The sequence below is a fragment of the Amia ocellicauda genome, chromosome 11, assembly GCF_036373705.1.
Source record: "Amia ocellicauda isolate fAmiCal2 chromosome 11, fAmiCal2.hap1, whole genome shotgun sequence".
Classification (NCBI taxonomy): Eukaryota; Metazoa; Chordata; class Actinopteri; order Amiiformes; family Amiidae; genus Amia; species Amia ocellicauda.
The window spans coordinates 30,561,810-30,587,184 of record NC_089860.1 but is presented as its reverse complement, the minus strand read 5'-3'; the positions used below and the strand labels follow the sequence as shown (position 1 = coordinate 30,587,184).

The 25,375-nt window shown below is 45.8% G+C and overlaps 1 protein-coding gene across 6 annotated transcripts; it reads left to right on the top strand.

The window, feature by feature from the left end:
- Positions 1-6,781: 6,781 nt before the first annotated feature.
- On the top strand, positions 6,782-22,819 carry LOC136763409 (polycomb protein SCMH1). 6 transcript variants are annotated; one of them, XM_066717408.1, is made up of 16 exons: positions 6,787-7,180; positions 9,164-9,239; positions 9,795-9,872; positions 10,751-10,821; positions 11,158-11,392; positions 12,115-12,203; positions 12,503-12,746; positions 16,800-17,032; positions 17,345-17,536; positions 18,584-18,710; positions 18,995-19,195; positions 19,556-19,726; positions 20,014-20,145; positions 20,423-20,614; positions 20,773-20,915; positions 21,191-22,819. In XM_066717408.1, the coding sequence occupies exons 2-16, from the start codon at positions 9,215-9,217 to the stop codon at positions 21,314-21,316; spliced, it is 2,259 nt and encodes a 752-aa protein (XP_066573505.1). In that variant the 5' UTR covers positions 6,787-7,180; positions 9,164-9,214; the 3' UTR covers positions 21,317-22,819. The 6 variants fall into 6 exon arrangements, with proteins under 6 accessions (XP_066573506.1, XP_066573505.1, XP_066573504.1 ...); XM_066717407.1 differs by having other exon boundaries at positions 12,500-12,746; positions 20,426-20,614; XM_066717403.1 differs by having other exon boundaries at positions 12,500-12,746.
- Positions 22,820-25,375: the final 2,556 nt, after the last annotated feature.

Here is a 25,375-nt window from a genome sequence, read left to right as displayed (position 1 = left end):
GACTTTGACTCATTACTAATTCAAATGGCTGGCCAGGCAGTTTAGGAATAAACCGAACAGGGTTTTTGGTTATACAGTGTTACTGTGGACATTATTCTGGTAGGGAGGAGAAAAGTTTGGCACTGGAGCAAATAACCTGTGTAATTGGTCCAGTGTTTTGTATGCTGTTAGGAAATCTGGATTGTTATACAGCACACTGTCCAGGGTGGGACATACAAGACGGAGCGTGTGTTGCACAATGTCATGGAAGCCTGTGCGCGCTGGATAATTACACAGACAGTGGATTCCTGTGCTGGGGGAGAGGGAAGGTAATGTGGGGCTCCTCAGACACGCTGGAGCCGGCCCTGGAGATTATAGTGCTGAGGGCTCCTGAGAGAAACCGCAACGAGACGCCATTGAGCAACACTTCCTACGGTCATTATCCTGTCACCACCTCAATTGCTGCTCTGATTCCTGTGCACTGCGGGGCTGCCATGGTGCTGAGTCACTGCACACATGGGCAACATGCCCTGCCCGGCCACCCCACCAGGGACCTGCCGATGAGTCACTGGATCCCTTGAGCATAGGACTTAATTGGCCTCTCAAGGGATAGGCAAGGCGGCACACTTGAGTCCTGAGTATTTGCATTGTGAAGTTTTGCTGTGAAACGCATCGTCTTGAGGTGGACCCTGTACACTGGATTATAAGAACTGGAGCGACTGACAAAATTGTAATGTTGTCAATAAGAAGGGAGGCATGGAGGCTGTTGTCCTGCAGAGCCATTTCTAATCCAGGTGGAAAAGTTAGTGTCTGTGATCTCTTCCCAAATCCCAAGGTGTCCTGCATGATTGAGGTCAGATCTCTGAGCAAATCAGACATGTTTGTCAAAGGCTTGACACGGTGCATTATTATATTTGTAGATGCACAGGCCTTCCCCATTAAATTCCATTAATGCTGTTTATACACAGCTGTCCGGAATATGAAAATATGTATTGGCCTTGCCCTTCACCACAAAAACAACAATTCCTAGAACATGACTTGTGATACAATCATATTGACCTTGGGAGGCTTGTCCCATTACTTTTGATAACATATTGTATATAAGGATCAGCCATCCCTGTTGGATGTTTATCTAATCTGAGGACACCCTGCTCACTTTTCCTCAACCTGTTACTGTTACTATTACCACTGATATATTTTCTCTAAACTCTGAGTCTCTGATCATTGTGATTTCCATAGAAATGCAAAACAAGCTGTTTTCTCCCCGAAGAGCCAGCCCCTCAGCTTTTACATGTCTGAGACTTTGTTCTGATTTTCTGTTTCACATTCACGAAATTCTGGGTATTTAAAATGCATCGAAAGGAGTCCTTTATCAGTGTTATGTGAGCCGCATTGTAAACTATAGATATTTTTAAATCTTACTTCATTTCAAACTTTATTACTTCCTGTACTGTGCTATATAGTATCTACGGATTATTGTCTCTAAAGGGCTTTCGGGTATTGATTAATGGCCCCTTATATAAAATCTGTAGACTTTCAATTTCAAAGGAAATAAACAGATCAATAAATAATTTAACTGGCTTCACATATTAAACAGAGAAAGCCTGATCAAACTCACCATCAGTGAGTTCTCCATATCTGAAATTGCTACTGGTTCCCTTTTACGTCCTCCTCACATTGCAATCTGCTTTCTTCGATTGCAACTAGGGGAGCCAGCCAGCGGGACACAATGAAGAGGCATTCCTGAGGACAGTTGGCATCTCTGTGCCAGTGTGCAGAGAAACAGCCAGCCTGGCACAAGACTGGTATCAGTTGCCCCCGCCCCCCCATCCCCCCCCTCTGTCTGCCAGTCTACCAGCATCCTAATTAGCATGCAGGCTGTAATTCTCTCACAGTAAACAAGGTCGCTAGAGACTGAAGGTCACAAAAGTGCACCAGGCAGAGAGAGAGGGAGAGGGAGAGGAGAGAGGAGAGCGAGAGAGAGAGAGAGGGAGAGGGAGAGGGAGAGAGTAAGAGGGAGAGGAACGACTATATTAATATTCACAGACTCCCTGCGCATCCTAAATATTTTATTACTTCCAGCTGTTTGATGTTAAGCAGTCTCACTAGAGACACCCCCCAACACACACACCCTATCTGCCTCTTTCTCAAGCTACTGCTTATTTATTTATTTATTTATTTATTTTATAGAGAGGAGGGGGGGAAGAGAAGGCGTCTCGCCATGAGAACAGTCATTAATTCATTAAAGGCTTGCTCTCTCCCTCCCTCTCTCTCTCTCTGTCCCCCTCTCTCTGAGTCTCCCCTATCTCTCTCTGCCCCTCTGGTCCCCATTTCTCTCTTGCTACCCTTCTCTCAGATGCCGTCTCTTCCTCCCTGTGTTGCTCCCCCTTTCTCTCGCCGCCCCCCCCTCTCTTTCATGCCTCTTAATAAGCAGATCATTAATGAAGGCTGAGTTCAAAGAGAGAAGCAAAGCAGTCTGGGAGAGCAGAAACAAACTATGGTTCAATAACGTACGTCTGGCTGCCTGACTTTCTGTCTGTCTGTCTGTCTCATTCACATAGTCCAATATCCCACCATCAAAACTACATAAAAAACACAAGCACACTAAAGTACATTTCTTATTCTGTCTTCTGTAAAAGCTTGTTTTACTGCATTTTATTTTCTCCATTTCTCATATTAGTGAATCTTTTTTTTTTTAAAGAAGCACAATTTAACTGCATTTAAATACAAACAGATGTCGCAAACGTACAGTTATTAAAAGTACAGTAAAGTAGTTGTAGAGAATGTGTAGTATGATGAAGTAAATCTGCCTGTTCTGTGTAATAGCAATGATGCCAAGACTACGGGTGCCTGGCCTTAAAATGTCATGAAAGCAGAATTTTGGACCATGTGTTTTTGTGATTTGTAATGTAGTTTGTAGGAAAAAAACATGGCTATTGATTAGTATCAAAACTTTTATAGCTCTCTGTGAGTTATTTTTAATTCATGGTCTTTGTCTTCGTGTTGGGGCAAATAGTGGGGGAAACATATGCTCGCTCACCAAGGGAAATACGCTAAAGCAAAAAGCATGTGAAATTTGTTTTCATTCTTTTTCAGAGCTTGAAATAAATGACTGCCACCCGGCCACAAAAAAAAAAAAAAAAAAAAACAGCCTTGGAATGAAGAACTGCCTCCGGAAGCATCTCTGCTCCTAACGAAGCCAGCTCGTTTCGTGATCCGCAACTTTATAGCTGTACATTTGCTAACCAGCTTTTTGAAATGACTTATTTTACAGCCAAAGCAGAGAGAAAATGAGTGATAAAGTGTGGGTTCCCCCCCAGCTGCTGGCTCTCGGTCAGGTTATTTATTAAAGCAAATCTCTGAGTCCTAGCAGGCATGCCCGGGTTATTAATAACAGTGCGAGAGAGAGAGAGGGCCGCACACACTCGATCACTGCACATGGAGCACGGGGCCGCACAATAACCCTGCCCACACTCACCGTGCCAGCCTGGACTGACTCCGGGGGAGGGAAGGGACACGGTTGGGAGGAGAGGTGATCTGAGATTGCCATCTGCAGATACCGACCCAGGAACTTAACTTGGGTCACCTGCTTGGACCATTTCGCTTTGATCAGACTTACAGATTTTGCACAAGATTCGAGGGAGTGAGGGAGTTCAAAAGAGAGGCAAAAGGAATGTGATTTGTTTACAGTTACAGTGATCTAGGAAGGATCCCGCAATAGGAAGTTACATACAGTTATAGACAGATATGTACTGCAGTAGACACACTAGAAATTCACGGAATGCTCTCTGGATATCACAGCATTCTGAATTCTGAAAACATTCTTAAAACAAATAATATAATGATCACTAACAGTGTCCAATTCGTTATGAAAAATGACTGAAGAGATGGAGACAGGTTGCACTGACAGATGGAAAGAGTGATACAGACTGGCAGGTGAAGGACTTACTCTCCTTAAAAGAAACCACATTTGATTCAGTTGTTGGTATGAGTCCATGTTAACGGAAACCCATTTATTCCATTTACAGAGTAACGGTAACACTGACTGGCTGGGAGAGGCGCACTTGACGGGTCAGGGCCCCTGAACTGCACTGTGAAGCGTGTTGAGGAGTCTGTGTGGCTCTCTGGCTCTCAACAGAAGGATCCCAGTTCAGGATTGCTTCTCCCTCTCCACCCCCTCTCTCATTAAAACGCTGGGCCTGAGCTGCTAATTAAATCCCACTTGAAAGTCTTAAAAGTCGGGCTCAGATTGATTCAATTTGCATTTCTGAATAAGAACATTGCCTAAAAGGATTAATAAATTGGTAGAAAAATGCCTTCATTTCTATGCTGCGCCGCTGCAGCTTGTAAGACAACCTCCCCCCACCTTTCACTTCCTCAAAAGGGAGCCCGTATGGCTGCCTATTCCTGTACTTTAAGTCTCTGGAAACTGCTTTAACCCACCCTAGAACACACACTCACATACACACACATATATTGGGGTGGGGTGGGGGGTAAGGGGGAAGAAAAAGAAACAGGGAAAGAAAAACAAGGGGGGGGAAGACATAGAAACTGAATGGAAAAAGGCTTGGTGTAAAAAAATCCCCCCAAAATAGTGAATGAGAGAGGGAGACATTTTTTTCTTGTATCTAATTCTTTTTTGAAGCAAAAGCACATAAAATCAAAGCTCAACACATGGGTCATATCGCAGTAATCGATTCTCCACTTAAATCCACTTAATAAATTCATGCAATCCATACTTAGAAAAATCAATGAACATGACAATCAATAAACATCACCCAGATTTTTTTTCCAGTCAATTTCTTTAAGGCAGGCCACACCACACCAACAGAAACTGATCAGGACAGGGTATTTAACAGATTACCTTAATTAAGCCATCTCATATTCCCAATCGTCATTCCCGAGCAAGTGATAGACGGTGGGGGGGCTTATATATCCTCAGCACCAAGTAGTTGGGAGTTCAGGTGTGTTCACCTGCCATTGCTGGGCGCTGTGAAAGCTGCTCAGCTCAACTGACCTCACGGGTTCAGTGTGATTTAGACACAGAGCCACAGGCCTTCCCTTCTCACGTCTGCACAAGCCCGTACTGCTGTTCACCTGACATGGCAACACTGACCTCTAGTGTTTGCTTTTTGGCGTATTTCTGTTCCATTCCGTTCTATTTTTTTTCTCATTGATCTTGTTCACTTTCCAAACAGTCATCAGTCAGGCTTAATTCATTCCTCCAGAACTGAGTGCATTTGCATTCCTTTCTTTCTTTCTTTCTTTCTTTCTTTGTCTTTTAAGATGCTTAACAGTTCTTACATATTTAGCGGTTGAATCGTAATTTGGACTAATGAAGCCAATTTTAAGATCAGTCGCTGAATTGAAAGCAAATATACATTGGAAACCAGAATACTGTAATTGGTAAGGTAGAGGTGAAGGTAGTAATTAACCGGTGTCTTATTTAAAAAAATATCACATTACCCTGAAACACAGTTTCCCCATCTTCAGTTGTGTGTGTGTGTGCGCGTAAATCCAGTGTGGTTTCTGTTAATAAATATATAAGTCTACTTACATATTACTCGCTGTGCATCCTAACCGCACTCATGGGGCACAGGAGCGAGGTTTGTGTGGCTCGTTAATGGAGGCAAGCAATCTGTGCAGGGCTGAGCCTTTGATGCAATGAGCTACGACAGCCGTGAAGCTGCACAAATGAAGTGAGTGGGATTCAGCAATTAACCCCTTTCACAGCAGGAATTAAAACACAATTACCCAGGGTCTGAGGGCGAGGTTAAAAACCTGATCGGCTGTAGGCGTTGGGTTTTTATAGAGCTATCAAGCCAGCACGGCAGAATAAGATCTGAGAACCAGCGAGGCTCAGAAACAAGACATCACTTGGCTGTTTGATGTTGCCCAGTGTTGTATCATTAAGTAAAAGGCCTTTTAGGATCTGTTGGATATGCGACTATAGTGTGAGGATGTGCTACCACATAGTGCCAATGCAGCTGAAATGTTTCATAGCTCACCATGGCACCGCTGGCCTGCTTTCCATTACTACCAGCACCCCAGGCCTCTGGTGACTCTGGCCTCAGTGAAATGCTCTTATCTCCATTGTATGCTATCCTTAGTTCATGGTAGAAGAGGTTTGGCACCTTAATCATAAATTATTTTAAAAATAAATAAAAATTCCAAAGCTTTGGGGTAAAACCACAGGATAATCTGAGGTGATTCTTGGTTGGATCCTTGTTTCTTTACGGAGCAGAGACAGACAGATTCACATTTAATTTCCTGTCTCAGACATGTTCCTGTAGTGGGGCTCTGTTACACATTTTTGACCAGAGTCCAGATGTGACAGCTGGTTTCAATTGTTCCCCAGCAGACATGGTCAGAAGATGTTTGCTGCACATCATTCATTGGGGGATGCAGAAAACAGACAGACCTGCAAACTGGCTGTGAACACTCGAGTCCACACAGGAGCTCTTAGCAGGAAACACATTTTTAAGTACAGTAGTTTTTTTAATAACTGTATACTTTTGGTTTGATTTACACTGTTGATAAAGTATGTTTAAGATCTGTTCAAAGCGTTCCACTATAGCACAGCATATAGGAAGGGGAAAAAAATTGGAGGGGGTCCTTAGAGACAAAATGAATGGAACAAAATCAGTAATATATCTGTACAATTACAATTGAGTGCAGTTGTGTTAACCATTCTGACATTATTAAGAAACTGACAGATAGACATACTGTATAAACTGTTCCATGTGTAACAATGCATGTATGTGCAGGCCTATACTATAGACACAGATTGGTACAAGATTATTCCCCACAGTGCAATATACTTCCTTCCTTGTCATCACTAATGAGTTTTCTGGGAATCACTGGACACGAATTACATCCAATGAAAATAGCCCACGCTAAGTAAGAGTGCATGTATGATGCCGGTGTGCTGGCACTGCCTCTCCTGCAGCCCGGCCGCGGCACTTGCATGGGCCACTCGCCGGAGACCGCACGCCCGTTTCTGTTCCCGCTTCCATCGCCAGGGGTCGTGTCTGTCTCCGGCAGCCAGCCCTCCTCTCTCCCCCAAATGAGACGGACTCAAGATCCAGTGGCGAGCAACCCCCCTCGCACAACAACACTGCTGCGCACTAGAAAAAAATGGCGGATAGATACTGAATCCACACCAGACCAAAAAACATACCCAAAACCCTACAGAGCCGAGGTAAACCAACCAACTCATTTCTCCTATTTTTCTACACGCTACCCTCGTCCCCCTTTTTAAAAACGGCGCTGCCTCCGACTCGTTGGCGGGATGCGAGCTCGTATAGCAGCACAGAGGAGGGGTTTTTTGCAGACTGTAAATATACATCCCGCGGAGCATGCTTGTGTGTGTGCGCGTAAATAGACGGCCGTGGCGGTGAATGCATCGCGTCCCGGGGATGTAATGGTGTCGTCCCCCCATCCCGAGGAGTTTGAAGCGCATGGGGTGCTTTTGCATTTGCGGAACCCCAGCCGACCCGCCTTTTCTGCTGTGTTTGGGTCCTGTAGGAGCAGCATGCCCAGGCTTTGTGCTTTTGAATGGAGCGGGGGCTCGGCTGGGTGCACGCTGCTGTGGGGTGCATGGGCGCCGCTGTTGTTTTAGCAGGTCAGTCTGGGGCTACGCAGTCTGCGGGGCGGCGAAATCACCCCCGGCCATCAATCAAACCAGCTGTCTTCGGATGAAGCCTCGTTGTCCTTTTTGTCGTCGGTGTGGAGAGGGGAGTCGGGCGCTTTATTTGGACGCGGTGTCGGTTTGGGCGCAAGAAAAAGGCGCACTTCTTTCGGACAGAAATGTGCATAATGGGGGAGAAAGAGCCAGGCAGCCTGAACGTGTGCCCAGGTACTACCCCCACCCCCTTCACAAGCAGGCAGGGGTTTATTTCACCGGAGTGTGGTTGTGTGCGTTTGTCTCTCGCTAATGGTGTCACAACAAAGCTTTGCCGATACTGTGCCAGAGTGATGGCAATCGTGACGTCAGCCGCCGATCGCGAATGAAGTCTGCGCGGGTTTGTGTCGGCAGCCTATGAGTGCGAATCTGCCGCCGTGACTGTGTGCGTTTCAGTTAATTACTTAATTGATCCATATCTAATCAATCAGCAGCTGTCGGGTTTGGGATTGTTGTTGTTTGGATTTCTGCGTGGGGGGGAAAGTTGACATTATTGAGTCATTTCCTGTATTTCAGAAGCCGGCGTTTGGGAATAAGTTGCGGATTTTAAGTACGTGAGGATGCATGTGTATTATTATACGTCATCGAAAAATACAAATCATTACAGCCAGCTCTACTGTAAATACACGTGCATTGCATTGTCAGTTGTACTGGAATACACATGCTATACAACGCAAACCCTGCATTGTTATTGTATTTATTATTATGATTATGATTTGTTTCTTTATTCATTCTAATCATAATAGATAGCAGTGCATATGTCTGCGTTAACCCCTGGTGCATGACTAAATCTTCTGCTTGTGGTGTCTCCATATCGATTTTTGTTTTCTTCAAGTAACTCTGTAGAAAACTGTCAGTCAAAAGTAAAAAAACAATCTTTAGCATTTTATGCATGTATAGGATCATATACAGGTTTTGTGCAATTTGCATTTAATTTTCCTTGTATGATAGCCAATTAAAGTACTGGGCAGACTAGTTTAAACCTTTTAAAATTAACATTACAACTTACACCGTCAAATAAATGTACTACATAGCCTGCATCTCTGCTTTAAATGATGCATGTTTTGTTGTTGTTGCTGTTAATCATTTGTTTTTTTTATAGATATGTTTTATATATTGCTGTGGTGGTAGGTACAATGATATAATCAGGTGTTGAGGTAAATGTGTTCACTCAGTGCCTTGCTTATTAAATTAGCTCTCTGAAAGTTGTATGTGTCACTTCTTTGCCATGATTTCTGCTGTTAAGAAAGCCTGGTGTGAGCTTGTTATGAGAAAAGCCCTCTGTCTCTCTTTCTCTTTCTCAATTATTCTCAAGAGCTGTGAGATGTCTTAGATGCTGAGTATCTGGGATCTTTAAGAAAACAGCTCACAGGGGATTTAAAAAAGAGCAATGAGAAATAGCTCTCTTCTCTGTGTTGTCTGCAGTCCCAGTTGCTTTCCCCCTGCTTGGCCAGCAGGAGTGTGTGCTGTACTGACCGTTTCCCCTGTGTTTGTGTGCAGATTGGAGAGTGGATTAGACTGCATTGAGGAGTTGGTCAGTATTACTGGAGCATGAGGAAACCAGGGCCCCAGACAGGTAAGAGTTTCAGGCCACAGCCTCCCTCCTCCCAAGTTACCTTATAAACATATTTTGTTCTGAGTAACCTGTTCCCTCCTCAAGTTTTGAGCTCAGAAGTTTTCTCCCCCTTTGATGTTTTTTTTAGCAGTTTTAAAGCTCTGTACACGCTTTGTCTGGATATCATTAGAATCTGGGCAGCTGCACATTACCTCGTTTCTAATTCGCCACAGCAGGATGTCTGCACAACTATCGACAGAAATGAATCTTAAACTTTGTGCATCGGTATCCATTTTCAGCCAGGCTTGCCTTCTTCCCGAACATATCTCTCTCGTTGCATCTCCCATGGTACAAAATGTGCTTCCCTCTCTGTTGACAGGTGCTTACATGCCAAATTAAGTAACAATTAAAGCAAGAAGTCTGAGAAAGAAAAGACATCATGGGAATAGCAGTGGTGCACACTGCCCAAACTGCTGCAATGCTATCGAATCCTGGATTCCTTGTGCCTGCCTCGTGACTGTATTAATGGGATCATATCGCTTTCTCTCTGTGTGTCTCGCCCTCCCTCTGTTTCAGCTATTGAGTGGAAGGATGGCAGACGGCACAAACACGTTCGCAGTGGCCGGCCCTCTCGTGTTCCTGCACAGTACCAGGGTGAGTGAGACTGGAGCCACACTTACCACCGCTGACAGGCACTGTACTGTCTCCATATAGTGTGGCTGAAGCAGGTCACATGTTTCATTCCCTCGCTCTACTGGCAGGCGAGAAGGTCCTCAAGTGAACGTTTGTTGTCAGGTGGCTCATCATACACACACACATATATACACCGATCAGCCATAACATGACCTCTGACAGGTGAAGTGACTAACACTGATAATCTCGTTATCATGGCACCTGTCAGTGGGTGGGATATATTAGGCAGCAAGTGAACATTTTGTCCTCAAAGTTGATGTGTTAGAAGCAGGAAAAATGGGCAAGCATAAGGATCTGAGCGACTTGCGTATGGGGCTGCGTAGCCGCAGACCAGTCAGGGTGCCCATGCTGACCCCTGTCCACTGCCAATAGCACCTACAATGGGCACGTGAGCATCAGAACTGGACCACGGAGCAATGGAAGAAGGTGGCCTGATCTGATGAATCACGAGTTCAAGGTGTGGACTTGGCCTCCAAATTCCCCAGATCTCAATCCAATCGAGCATCTGTGGGATGTGCTGGACAAACAAGTCCGATCCATGCAGGCCCCACCTTGCAACTTACAGGACTTAAAAGATCTGCTGCTGACACCTTCAGAGGTCTAGTGGAGTCCATGCCTCGACAGGTCAGGGCTGTTTTGGTGGCAAAAGGGGGACCTACACAATATTAGGCAGGTGGTCATAATGTTATGGCTGATGGGTGTGTATTTTTTATTAAAGTAGTCACTTGTGAATAACCGAAGACTACAGGAAATCATAGATCAGTTGTTATCTTAAGCAACATATGCCCAAATGCAATGATTGTAATCATTCCTAAACATGCCACCCGTTTTTTCTGCAGGACACTTCAGCTGGGAGAAGTACCTGAAAGAAACTGGTGCCAGTGCCGCCCCTACCCACTGCTTCAGACAGGTGAGTGCCACCCTGCATATGGTCGGCATCTATGATGGATATGAACTGAATTTGTGAAGTCATTTTTTCTCTAATTGGCACATTCAGATTATAAGTAATTTCAAATTTAGAGGTGACAAGGAGTCACTGTATATTAGCCAAGGTAGGGTTTCAGTTACACAGCATAATTTATAGCATAAATGAATAATTGCCCTGTACTTTTTTGAGGGACCAATGCAGGAACGTTATAGTTGCAAATGACAACGACAATCACAACGAACAGCAGCTCAACAGAAGCCTGGTGGGTAAAGCAGTTCTGGTTCTCACTACGCGTCTCTCTCTCTCTCCCTCTCTCAGAGTGCCACCCCCCCAGTGAACGAGTTCAAGTCAGGGATGAAGCTGGAGGCTCAGGACCCCCGCAACACCACATCCACCTGCATCGCCACGGTGGTGGGGCTGACCGGGGCGCGCCTCCGCCTGCGCCTTGACGGCAGCGACAACAAGAATGACTTCTGGAGGCTGGTGGACTCCTCCGAGATCCAGCCCATCGGCAACTGCGAGAAGAACGGGGGCATGCTGCAGCCCCCCCTGGGTGAGCGACGGGCCCAGAGCCTCACTACTGCCTCGCTACACTGCACTCCTACTGACTGACTGGACTACGCAGTTCTCGTTGATCTGTGTCAACTATACTGAAAGATCTGGCTCCTACAGATACAGGACTGAGATCTTGCCTTCACAAATCGTCACAGTCTGTGAAGCGGCACTCTTTGCAGATACTAAGTGGATGTGCGTTTAGAAGAGGCACTCTGATTTTTAAGTCTTGCGTTCATATCTGGAGCTGATTATCTTCCTGGCTTCTCTCAGCGGTGTGTAATTGTAGTCATTCAGATCTCTCAGCACTCTTCCGAAAGCTTTAGACTGAAGACTGTTCTGCATTAAAAATTGTCAGCTGTTTTTGGACAAAGAAAATGCCATTGATGTTAATGGTGTAATTTTAAATATGTCCACAAGGGGTCGTGCCACTGAATTGATGTTTTGCCTTTTCCTGAGCTGTCCACTCTCACAGAGCTCAGAAACCAGCAGTCCCGGCAACTTTAGACTTCACACTAATGGAAAGGTCTTCAGTACGGCACTGCTGTGTTCACCACTGCCCAAAAAATGAATCCGTTCTTGGTGGCCTAGAAATCAGGATAGAACTGAATCTCAAAATGGAAATTATGCAGCTGCATTTAGAAAACTACTCCATTCTTTTGGGCATGTATTACGTCAATGTCCAATATTAATCCCCGTTCTGTCTGACTCACTGTTGTTCAGGTTTCCGTCTGAATGCTTCCTCCTGGCCCATGTTCCTGTTGAAGACTCTGAACGGAGCTGAGATGGCCCCATCCCGCATATTCCACAAGGTACCTGCCATACTCGCCGCCGTACCTGCACAAAGTGAGCCACTGACACACACGCACACACACACAATATTGTTCAGGAGGAGGGGGGAAGGGATTTACCCATAACTGCATATATTAGTGCTTAAATGAAAGTCACACATACACCTTCCAGCTATTCCAGGCTGTTCTCTTATGTTACTGGGCTTGACTGCATGTGTGGGTCAGGCAGCCTGCCTTTGTCCTGCTTTTGCCTGCTGCTCTGGCCTGGACGTGTACCTCCTCACTTCTCGCCCTCCCCCTTGTTCCCCCTAACCCAGCAGGAGCCCCCGGGCCCAGAGCAGAACTTCTTCAAGGTGGGCATGAAGCTGGAGGCGGTGGATCGCAAAAACCCACACTTCATCTGCCCCGCCACTATCGGTGCCCTGAGGGGGGGGGAGGTGCTAGTCACCTTCGATGGCTGGAGGGGCGCCTTCGACTACTACTGCCGCTATGACTCCCGAGACATCTTCCCCGTGGGCTGGTGTGCCCTCACCGGGGACAACCTGCAGCCCCCTGGCACCAAGGGTGAGGCGCTGTCACTGTTGCCCGTCTCTGTGTGTCCCTGTCTGTCTGCTTCACTCGCCATGTCAGTGATGGCATTGTCCTTCTCTGGTTTTCTACCTACTGAACCTACGAGGACCCTGCACTGACTTTGTCAGTGTCTGCTGGTCTTCCTATCGTCCGTCTACTCGTGCTTCTGCTATCCACACCCGAGTGCTCAGTCCTGTCCTTTGTCTTGGCATGGTGTAAAAGCCTGCCACTAAAAGATGGAGCACTTTCATGGTCTCTCTGTGAATTCCTTAGACACCTGTTAGCCAGGGTTTTCTCAGTGTCTGTTTGTTTGACTGAATACTGACACAGCAGGCTCACAGAGAACCAGTGTAAGGGTACAAATACCCCTTTTCCACTGGCATATCCGACCCGACTCGGAACCAGCCTGGCACGGTGTGGCACGTAGGCCACTGGCAATTGTGGCCGGGAATTTTTGTCCCTGCTCCTTTACTTATTGCTGACTTGGAACCAAGCAGGCCTGGGGGAGAAGTGTCAGTCTGCCCTATCACTAGGTTTAAATACATTAAAAACACTGAATGCATTATTAAAATACATTAGAAATGCTAAAATTACTTCTGCCATTTATATACTAGTAAAAAAAATTAGGATTGAACTACATAAAGAGTTTAAATAAAATCATTTGTCACAGTTTGTTCGTTTTTTTTTTAACTCGCCTCTCACGATAGATATGTTTATTTATAACACTAAAAGCTGGTAGGTTTTTAATTACAACTGAAACCATGGTAACAAGGATTAATCCAAACATTTGCATGTAGCTAGAAAGCTTTTTAAATAGGTTTTGACGTCACTGACTTCGGCTCGGGTCGTGCAATGAAAACACCCCGACCCACACCAGGCCAGCTCGGCTTGGTTCTGACTTGGTTCAGGGTCGGGTCGGGTGTGCCAGTGGAAAAGGGGCATAACTGTCTGACCCTCTTCCTGAATTTCTTTGAATCACGGTCTGTAATCTGAAGGGTAAAAATACATTTTTATTTTGTGACTTAATGATGACTATTGAAAAGCACTGCTGTGTGTTCGGCTGAAGTGAATACACTTAAGCACAGGAAAGCAGTGAAGTGACCAGGCTGTAAAAGTGAGGTTTAGTAGGTCTACAATGGGAAATGGTTAACTCACACTGATAAAGAGTTGATATTAAAGGTGGGAAAACGAGGCAGGGAGGGAAGATTGAAGGAAAGACGGAGAGATGAGAGAGAGTTCAGAGGGAGGGAGTGGTTTGTGGAGTGCCTGTATCCCAAGAGTGGAGGCTGGGGGGTGGGGGAGTGTGTTTTATGACCGCTCTCTCTCAGCTTGGCACCCTACCAGCTGGCACACAGAGCACTGAACACAACAGACCCAACCTCTGTGTGCCCGACTCTGAGCCTCACACTGGCACACAGCACACCAGCTTGGATCAGGGCACGGAGGACGCGACACGGCCACCCTGAGAGAGACAGAGAGGAAAGGGGAAAAAAAGTAAGAGACATAAAAAAACTTTTTTTCTCTTTACTTTTGGCTTGGCTTTTGTTTAGGAGCCAGAGAAGGAGGGAGGGAGAAAGCATGTGTCAGAATGGAATCGCCTCAGGGTGGAGTTTGTGTTGAGAGATAGGGAGGGAAAGAAGGAGGGAGAGCGAGACGGGCAGACCGAGAGAAGGGCAGTGAAGTGACTGCTTTCTTTCTGGGTGGGTAATTAGCGCTGGAGACGGGGAGGAAGACTGGGAGAGAGGGAGAGGGGGTTGGAACGAAGAAGCTGAGTTGGAGAGAGGAAGTTAGTGAGAGAGAGGGGAGAAAGAGAGGGAGGGGGAGATGACTGGAGGTTTTTGTAAGGGCATGAGTCTCAGAAACGCAGAACTCTGATGCACTGTGTGATTCCTGCTGGGGTAGGCCTGAGTATCTGTACTTTTTAGTTTGGGATGCTTGAAGGAAAGAGGGGGGGTTGTTTTTGCTGTCTGTCTGGTACCAGGCTGGTACTGTGTACCATTTGGGTCTAGAATTCACCTGGGCTTTGTCCAACTCGGTTACGTAGTCGACGCGTGAATATCATACAGCGTTGAAGTTTCTGTTTGCGAATTCACCGTCTTGTGTCTCTTGGGGGGGGTTTGCCTTTTCTTGGCCAATGGGTCTGCAGAGCTGGCCCCACATGTGGTATTGTGCATCTGTTGGGAAGTCCTTTTGCTATTTCTTCTTTTGTTTTTCCTGGAGGGTCGTGTGTGTGAGGGGAGTTAGACGGCAGAAGTGCGGGGGCCTGCCAGAGAAAGTTGACCGGCTGTACGCTCTGTTAATCCCTGCCTGCGGGGCTTTGTGGTCGTAAATCTGTCCGGGGCAGATCCAGGACAAACAACTCCCAGTTGAGAAACACTGAGGCGCATTTGTGTGTGTGTGCATTTGGGGAGCGCGTGTGTGTGTTGTTTTTTCCCCCAACATTCACATCCTGACAGATATTTGAAAGTATGTTTCATGACCACCAACCCCTGCATGTCAAAGGACTTTCTGGACTGAGCTCCTTGATATATGAGTGGACAGACCTCTCTGCTGTATCCTGTTGGCCTCCCAGCCCCTCTTCTCTAAAGACAAACCCACATTACCCCTTTCCTTCCCTCCCTCAGTCCCAGGCCTCTGTTCCTCACCACATACCAGAGAGACACGAGAAAGAATGTCGTCTTCTGTGTGGCACGAGAGAGATTTAGTTGTCTTCTGTGTGGTGTCAAGTGATGAGGGGGGAGGTGTGCGTCAGGACAGGAGGGAGGTGTGGACTGGGGTTGAGAGACTGTATTGAAAGTGAAGGGAGGAAGGAAGTGCGTGTGTCGAAGTGACTCCACAACCCACAGGCTTCTCTGCGACTAGCCTGTGTTACTAGAGCAGAGAGACCGTCCATTAGTCCATCAGTGTTCCTGTACAAGCGCCCTTTGTTGCCTTGCCAACATCTTGCTAAAACTCTACTCTTCTCTTAAGCTGGTCTACGTTGGGGTGTGCTGAGTAAGTATCTCTCTCTGTTGTGACTCGGGCTGTGTTTCTGACTCATGGCTTGGTTTTGACTTCATTCTACCACCAGCTCTTCTGTGGAGTTGCATCAGTATGAGTTAGGTTGCTTTCAGATCCGACTTCATGTGTGGTATGTCTGTGGACTGGTACGTGCCTGAGAAGTCCTTTGTCTGAGGGGCAGATTGTGTGCTGCAAGGGGCTGTACCACAGCGAGAGGTTGATACTGTCTGATCAAGGCTTCGAAACCTTCATTACGTAATAAATATCAGTCTTGCACTATTTAAAGAATGGAAGTAGATAATCAGATTGTATGCATGGGATTGTGAGGTGGCCAGGCAGTAGTCAAGATCTGTTGTGTTTCAGTGTGTGTGTAGGTGTCTGACAGAAAGGGGATTTCCTACCTGATGAACAAAAGCAGAAGGGAGCAGTGAGGGGCCTGTGGCAACTTTCTTTTTTTTTGGGTATTACTGTGGTGACACAAGGGACTTGGGGAGGGGCTTCCTGGTGCTTAATTTGTAATTTGTAATTTAGTTTGTGTTGTGTTTGTCCATAAAAACAAAAAAGGATGTTTCACAATGATGGATTCTGTGTCTCGAAGACGGTGTTATGAAAGTTAAATATTTCTGGTCAAAGTCAACCACTTCCAACAGCGTTTCAGAGGAGCTGCAAGCATTGGTGGGTCACTAGTAGATTCTTGGTCCCAGACCCCTGTCAGACTGTTACTGGTTGGAAAACCAGAGAACCATCATCCTGTTACAGAAGTAGCCCATAACACTTTGTACAAAGAAATCCTTTACAAATTTAAATGACTTTGCTGAATGGGCTTTTTTGCACCTTCCTCTGAAATCATGACAAAAGGGTGTCTCTCTGCTTTGCTTGTTTTTCTTCTTAACCAGTCATAACCCTCTATCTTACCGTTGCCTTGTAGGACACTTACCAGTCTGTTTATTGCAATACATGTTCTTCTCCTTTTTCCTGTCATTCTGTTAATAGTGAACTGAAATGAACCTGTCACCCACTGTCTATTTTATTTTTATTTTTTTACAGTTGTGCTCCCAAAGAGTCTGGCTGCTGTGCCGGAGGGGAGCTCAGAGGGTGCCAGTATGCACCCGGCCACAGGAGCACATCGTCGCAGGCCTGGCAGGAGGAGAACCAGGCTGCCTGGGGCCTGGGGGCAGGGGGGGGCGGCAGCAGGACCACAGCCTAGCCAGCTTGGTGCTCCCAAAGCCCTGGAGCCCATCAAGATCCCCAAGAAGAGAGGGCCCAAGCCAGGCAGTAAGGTAAGCTGGAGGAAGGCTGTTCTGATCAGTATGTGTGTCACTGTCTGTGCAGGAACTAGCTGTATTGCCAGGTCTACTTTCAGTATAAATGTGAGGATATTTATTAAGATTAGTATTTGGGTTAGTTTTAGAGGCAGAGTTGGGTCTAGTGTTGGGATTTGTGTTGTTCAGTGATGCAGTAAAGGTGCAGACGATGACCCTGGTTGCTCAGCAGAAACAGGGTAACGTTGAGCTCGTTGGCGCAGGGCTGTGTTTTCGGCTTCTTGTGAGGGGCCGCGGGGGTCTCACTGGTGTGTGCTCTGTGGTGCTCAGGTGGGCTGGCTGAAGAGAGGGGCCTGGATCGAGGGAGCAATAACGGGACGGCCGCTCATCCGTCCCCGGGGGAGGCTGCCCGCCGGCTGGAGCCAGAGAGGGGCAGAGGCACAGCAGAGCCAGGCAGGCCCCCCCAAAGCTCTGGAGCCCATCAAGATCCCCAAGAAGAGAGGGCCCAAGCCAGGCAGCAAGGTAAGACTGGAGCAACCTCTGGGTTTGGTATTTCTCATCATCTTAGGCTTCTTAAAGGGAAGATAGTGCAGTCCCTAAAATGTTTATATATACTCATGTGTGAGTAACAGTGTATACATCAACTGTCTGTTGGTTTTCTGTTCTGTCCTATTAGTTTAGTAACTTTTTGAACTTTTAAAGAGTAACCTTCAGTCCTGGCTGCTGTAAATACCCGAGAGGAGAACTTTCATATGTGACATTTCAACACTTGGCAGATCGTAGAAAGACTACATCTGCAAGAGCACAGGATTTATCTTCCCCGCAGCAGCTCGGGTAATAACTACGTTCAGTGCTAGTTTCACTGTATGGCTCTGTGTTCACCAGGACACTTTCAGTCGGGACGGGACCGTCTCATAAATGCCACACGTGGATGGTGTCTGTATAGAGACTACAAAAATGTAGGAATTATATATGATGGGAAACAAGAAATTAACTAGATGGGCCAAGAGTACATCTCTGATTTGTAAACTTTCTTTTGTACGACAACCTTGACAATCCCTGCAGAATATGATTTATGGTATTTGTTTTGTATGTCTTTTTTATTATTAAAGTACATATACATTTTCCACATTTTACATTTTACAGAAATCTATAATTAGATTTTCTGGTCTAAGGAGAGAGAGAGAGGGAGAGGGAGAGCGAGAGAGGGCGCCATCTGCTGGTCCTGTATTGCCAGTATCACCATTCACAATCTCCATGCTTGGCACTGATTTACCGGGCCCAGCCTGCTTTTGAACTTCTGAGATCAATTCACAGGATGTCCTGATTACTTTAACTGAGGTTAAGAATTAAGTAGGCTACTTTCAGTGTGTTACATTACAGATTACACCATAGCCATTCTTAATATACATGTATATAGGCTGCTGGAAACTTTCATATAAAAAAATAATAATTTGGTGGCCAGTGGATACAAGTCAAAACGAAGTGCATCTTGTAATAATCAGTACTGTGAGCCATGAGTGCTTGTGCAAGTTCTCTGAATGCCCTTCTCTGTGTGTTGGTTGGCAGAGGAAACCCCGTGTGGTACCCAACCCTGTTCCCACCTCCCCCACAAGCAGTACCCCTGAGCCTGACACCAGCACAGTGCCTCAGGACAACGCCACCATTCCCAGCGCTGCCCTGCAGGCACCTACTGGTAAGACCCGGGCAAATCTGTACCCCCCGTGTTGCTGTCCTTTCATTCAGTGCATGGTTGCACCACAGCTGTCACACATGTGTAGCCATTATCAAAAATGGACTAATACTGCACTACAACAGTGTTTTTATTTAAATTAAGTTTTTTTTTTTTTTTCACACTACAAATAAGTGTTCAGCGCACTGCAGTGTAAATGTGCCCGTGTTTCAGTGTCCCCATGTGGGCTGTAGTTTGGCCTCTCTGTGTCTGCCGTAGATGAAACTCTGCCATGTCCTGTGTCCCAGTGTGTGTCTACCTGAACAAGTACGGCAAGGTGGGCCCTCATCTGGACCAGCGGAGAGTGCAGCAGCTGCCGGACCACTTCGGGCCGGGTCGGGCGTCCTCGGTGCTGCAGCAGTGTGTGCAGGCCTGCATTGACTGCGCACACAACCAGAGCACTGTCTTCTCCTGCCTCAAACCGGGCCACGGCGGCGAGGTTATCTCAGGTCAGCAACCCTGTGGTGTTTTCCTCTCTCTCTCTCTCTCTTGTGTTCAGTTTGCTCTCCTTGGTTGCGTTCTGCTCAGAGCTGGCATAGTACGACTGTGCATATGAGCCCCTCTAACCTGAAAGCGGTGCCGAGCACAAAACATCCAGTACCTTGTCTGGGCTGGGATGCTTGAGTTTGCAGCTTGTAAAATCTGAGATGGCTCATACTGCAACCCAGTGGGAGTCTGGTCTCTGGTCTCTGATCATATCTCTACATTGTTGGTAAATCATTCACCCCGGGGCTCTCCAGGAAGGGGTGGATGTTGCCAGTGCTCTCTCCCGAGTGTTAACGCTACGGTCTCTCGCTGTGGTTTTGCAGCCCTGTTTGAGCAGCAGCAGCACACCCTGACTCTGCCTGCGGTGAACAGCGTGACCTACGTGCTGCGCTTCCTGGAGAAGCTCTGTCACAACCTGCACTGTGACAACCTGTTCGGGAACCAGCCCTTCACCCTGAGCCCACTGCACTTCAACAGCTCCGTCTACCTGCCCGGTCAGTCCCGCTGCTGCGCTGTGCTGGGCCTCTCGCTCGCTCTGAAACGCGGATACACACAGAAATAACACTCATGCCACAGATAATGCAAAGCTTGAACAGTGGTTGCGTTTAAAGATGGTATACGGTGCATCACTTCCTGATTGTAGTGCCGTAGCTGGTAAGGTGAGGTAGGGTGTGGACCGGTCTAGCAGGGCCTTGTGGTGTTCAAAATGTTCCCGGTCTGTACATGCTTTGTGTTTTTGTTTGCCCAGTGCTCACTCCATCCCCGCCTCTTTTCTTCCCAGACAGGAGGAGTTTCGGGGAGGGTCTGTCTGCGGGACCGGGCCGGGGCAGTAAGAGGTATCCCCAGGAGTCGCCCCCCTACACCACCCCTCTCTCGCCCAAACAGCCTAAAGTGCTCCGTCACCCCTCAGAAGGTACACACTTCTATGCCCTGCTCTCCCTTGGCGGCCTCTCTGCACTTTTTGCTTCCTATTTTCCATTTATTTTACTTACATGTGATCTGCTAGAAATTGTGCGGCTGCTTCAGCTTCAGTTAGCCTCCAGTAAGGATCGCATCTCAAGGAATTACACACGGGACACAGGTACTGCATTCGCATCCTCTCGGGACACCAGGATGGGTTAAACCCTGATCGAATGTCCCATCTCCTTTTTGCTCGGTGGTGTAGTTCACTGTGTGTCCTGTCTTCCCAGCAGTGCCCTTCCTCTTGGAGAATGGGGTCGGAGGAGGCCTGGAGTCCCGTGTGGATGGTCTGGATCCCTCGCTGACCCCAGGGACACCTACCAGCCCAGCCTGCAGCTCCCGTGATGGCCGGCCGCCCCCTCTGCACTCCTTCTCCCAGAAGAGCAGTCCTGTTGGCAAACTGCATCGTCTCAGCTCCACAGGTCAGCCACCGATAGGCCCCCGTCCTGCAGCCCAGCTGACTAATCGCCTCCTTTAAGAATGGGTCTGAATGGAGCTGTTTGGCAGTGCTTCTCATGAAACCCCATGATCTTTAGTAACCAAGGAATACAACCCTCTTTCCTGTTCCCCCCTCCTCCAGGCTCCGAGCGTTTCCTAGGCTCTCGTGACAGCCCTCGCAACAGCGTCCGGGACCCCAATCTGTGGACAGTGGAGGACGTCATGCAGTTTGTACGGGACACTGACCCCCAGCTGAGACCACATGCTGACCTCTTCCGGAAACACGTATGTACCATTACGGTCCGCACTGCTGTTATGGGGTCTGTAATGTATATGTACAGTGGATATGTCATGTGTCATGCTGTGTCATTTCTATAATATTTTTATAGAAAGTGAAAAAGCTGTAAGTTGGCACTTTCAGCTGTAGGGCCCTCTGGTTTCGATAATGTTCTTTACAGCGGGAAACTTTGAGTGCCATTAGTTGTTCTATTGTTTCTTTCAGTTGTGAGTCGACAATGCTGATTCTAAATGTGTCCCCCTTCGTTGTTGCTGTGTTTCAGGAGATTGACGGCAAGGCGTTGATGTTGCTTCGCAGTGATATGATGATGAAGTACATGGGGCTGAAGCTGGGGCCTGCCCTCAAGCTGAGCTTTCACATCGACAGACTCAAACAAGGCCGGCCCTGAGCCCCAACCCCCCCGCCCCCACCACCACTCTCTGTATGATGCAGGACGACGCTCAGCAATGACGGGCCATCTGGGAACACGCCCTCCACCGCAGTATCAATTACTGGGCTGGAGGACACTGGGGCACGGATGCCCATTGCACCAGCAACCCAGCATTCTCCGGGGCTCTGCCCAGCCCCGCCCCCATGAACTTCCCGTTATGCTTTTTTGTAGCATTCGCCAACCCACTAGGATCATTGGTACTCAGATGCTGCCCAGCGCCTGTTCTTTCTATTTCTTCTTCCTTTCATGTTGTTTCATTAGAAATCCTTGCCAAGGACTCTTTTGTAAAGAAACCACAGCCGTTGGACAATGGTGGCCTTTTTGGGCCATTTTTTATATGACTGTTTTTTTGTTTTTTTTCTCAGCCCTTAAAGGGGGGAGCTTCTTTCTGTAAGACTGTTACTCTTAATAAAATAAACAGGTAAACACTAGCTCTTTCCAACACGATTAGAGTTTAGTTGGACGTTGTCTCTTTTTGAGACCTTTTCGTATACTTTATACAGCAATACTGGAATAAAGCAGTGTCTGGGTGCTTATTATAACACATTTTCTTTTAATTATTACAAATATTCAAAATTACTGTTGGTGTTTCCTTCCTGTTCCTTATATTTATTATTATTATTTGTTTTAGTTTTGTTGGTGTTTCACGAGTTCCACACAGCTTTAGTGTACAGCAGTGTGCTTCTCAGTCCTGGTCCTGGGATGCCATGCCCTGCTATTTTCTGTTCCAGCTGAGCTCTCAATTACTTCATTACTAGTAGGGTACTTTATTGAACCCTACTTTAACTAATAATTTTCCTAATTTGAGATCTTAAATCATTTTATACAGTTGTAAGCTGCACAATATAAAAAGTCAAATGAAGCAAATTAGTTCAATTTTAGGGTTCAGTTAAGTAATTGAGAGCTCGGTTGGAACAAAAACAACAAGGGCAGGGGGTCCCCAGGACCAGGATTGAGAACCAGTGGATTACATACAAGCGGTCGCCTTCCTTCCTCCTGTTGTTCTGCATTGACGATCACACAGCTTCGTTTGCATTCATAGTCAGAGAATGGAGAGATGGGTTTGAAAGGCATATTCATGTCATAATGATGCTCAGGCCTTAAGCAGGTGATTTTTTTAATATAGACCCATGGTGCTGCAGATTGCCCAAGACCCCCGTGAATTGCATCTGAGTGTTTCCCCTTGTAATGTATTCTGTGTGATCCACTGTGCCACAGTTATTTCTGTGTAGAATATTGTTTTTCCTACTGGCAAATTTTTAATAGATTTTTTTTTTTTTATCTCATGAAAACTGAGTAAAAAGAAAACTGAAAGGCATGTCAGCATTGGCCAGACAATACAGCTGGCAGCTGGAAAAGTCAATCATTATGGCAAATAATACTCTAAGCAGAAATACGTTGAACACCTGTAACAACCAAAGCAACAAGCAGAAAATTCAATAAAACCACAGATTACAAAGACTTTTGTTTCAAATATTGTATTGCATTGACAGATGATGAATAACAAATAGTGAAATAGTGACAGAAATAAATAAGAAAAGTGAGTGAACAAACTCACTTATGGCCTGGGGGCCAAATTTTAAAACCTTAACAAAAATGTATAATTTAATTACTAATTTGGAAATCAAATAAAAAATTGTTTTCTTAAATTCTGATTTTGAAACTTGGTGATACAAATTTTAAATTAATTTCTTGCATACTGTTGTGAATAGAGACTTCTCGATAGGAGGCTGTTGTCACGTGTTGTGGGGGTGTGAGGAACACTCATCTGTATGGGTTTACAATGCACAGCGGGGCGAGAAAAGGAAGTGGAGCATAGATGAGAGAATTTCAAGAAAATAGGGTGAAAGCTTTTTATTTTTATTTTACAGAAGTAAATTTGATTAATATGACAAGAAGCCTTAGCTGTAATGAAGGAGTACAATATCAGAAGACATGCAACAAAACACGACTCCAGGCCTTTTACCCCATATTAGTGAGCTGGAAATTTGTTTGGCCCTTCTGCTTGAGTCGAAGTTGATAATTGGCCCTCCAAACATTAAATATTGGGCACACCTGAGTTAGAGCACGTCTTTATTAAGTTCAATATTAAATGCAGGAGTCAGGTCTATTAGCCTATAACAAAAGTCTGTGTATATTTGAGCCTCAAATATCCCCTTTTTAAATCACATTCTAACTAACAATTATTATTTTTGTCATTAAGCTGACACTGTTATCCAGGGCAACTTACATTTGTACCCATTTATACAGCTGGGCATTTTTACTGGAGCAATCTAAGTGAAGTATCTTGCTCAAGGGTACAACAGCAGAACCCACCCAGGATTTGACCCCACAAGTTTAATACTTGACACCATCTGAAATGATTATGATTGTGCTGACTTTTGGGGCGCACTGATGTCACACTCCTCTGGGAGGAACCAGCGGTGGAAAGTAACGAATTACAACTACTCTCGTTACTGTAATTGAGTAGCTTTTTCGTGTACTTGAGTATTTTTCTAATTTGGTCATTATACTTTTACTTAAGTATGTTTTGAGTGACGTATTGTACTTCGTTACTTTTAAAAAGGAATTCTTTACAGAGTACGAATTCTGTATTCTGTCATGGGGAAAGAAAATGGTGGGTGACAGACAGAGAAATAGACCAATCAATGAAGGAGCAATACATTCAAATGTCCAGCATCCCGCCCACCACCCTCAACAGGCCAATCACAGAGTGTGTCGTGATGTTTCGGTTGGTCAGTCCGTTAATCAAACATTTGAAGTCCGTGTCCAGTCCGGCAGCAGTCAGGTAAGCTAACGGACCGGCTGGCCATCAGTATTAGTGAGCAGGGCTGTACATTTTTATAATCCAAATGAAAGATCGGTGGAAACGAGCGTTTGATTTCGACCATCCAATTTAAAGACGGGTGGCGATTTATTAATTTATTTAGCTTCGCAAAACCAAAATTAATTCAAGTATCAGCGAAAACAAAACGACAGCAGACAGCAAATATCTCTGCGTGTGTGCATTTCTCCCGCTTATCAGTTCTTATGTTACTAAATATTGTAATTAAATACCTGTAGTGCGTTTCAGCTGTAAACTCCTCAAAATGAATAGGCTTTATACACATTTTCTTCTCCAGCCGCCGGCCCTGCAGTTTATGCGGTGTAGGCTGTTCTGAATATAATATAGCCTACAGTCTGGGCTGTGTAATAATATTAGTCATTGTGAAAGAGTTATCATCGTGTTGATTCCTGAAACGTGATGTTCTACACATCATATATTCATATAATATTGTAATTATTATTATTATTTTTTTTTTTTAGCAGGTTTGCAACTGCTGTACCTCTCATCTGTCTACGCTCTGATTATCTTTCCTTTTGAATTAAATCTTGATCACTTTGCAAACACAGGTCTCTGGATCAATGTCTTGATCTGTTTCTATTATAGCGCACTGTAGTGTTGAGAGGCGCGTTTTCTGCATTGATGTGCGCATGTGTAAGACATTTCAGGCTTTCTCGTTGCTAGGCTATGGTTCAGTTTCATTTAACTGATTCTTTATGTTTTATAATTATATATGTCTGCTAACACATATGTGCTTACCGATTTATAAACCAGTTTACACAATGTATTGTGCAAAGTTTATTTTCTTGTTATTTTTCTTGTTTATGTATACACCGATCAGCCATAACATTATGAGCACTGACAGGTGAAGTGAATAACACTGATAATCTCATAATCATGGCACCTGTCAGTGGGTGGGATATATTAGGCAGCAAGTGAACATTTTGTCCTCAAAGTTGATGTGTTAGAAGCAGGAAAAATGGGCAAGCGTAAGGATCTGAGCCACTTTGACAAGGGCCACATTGTGATGACTAGACGACTGAGTCAGAGCATCTCCAAAACTGCAGCTCTTGTGGGGTGTTCCCGGTCTGCAGTGGTCAGTACCTATCAAAAGTGGTCCAAGGAAAGCGGTGAACCAGTGACAGGGTCATGGGCGGCCAAGGCTCATTGATGCACGTGGGGAGTGAAGGCTG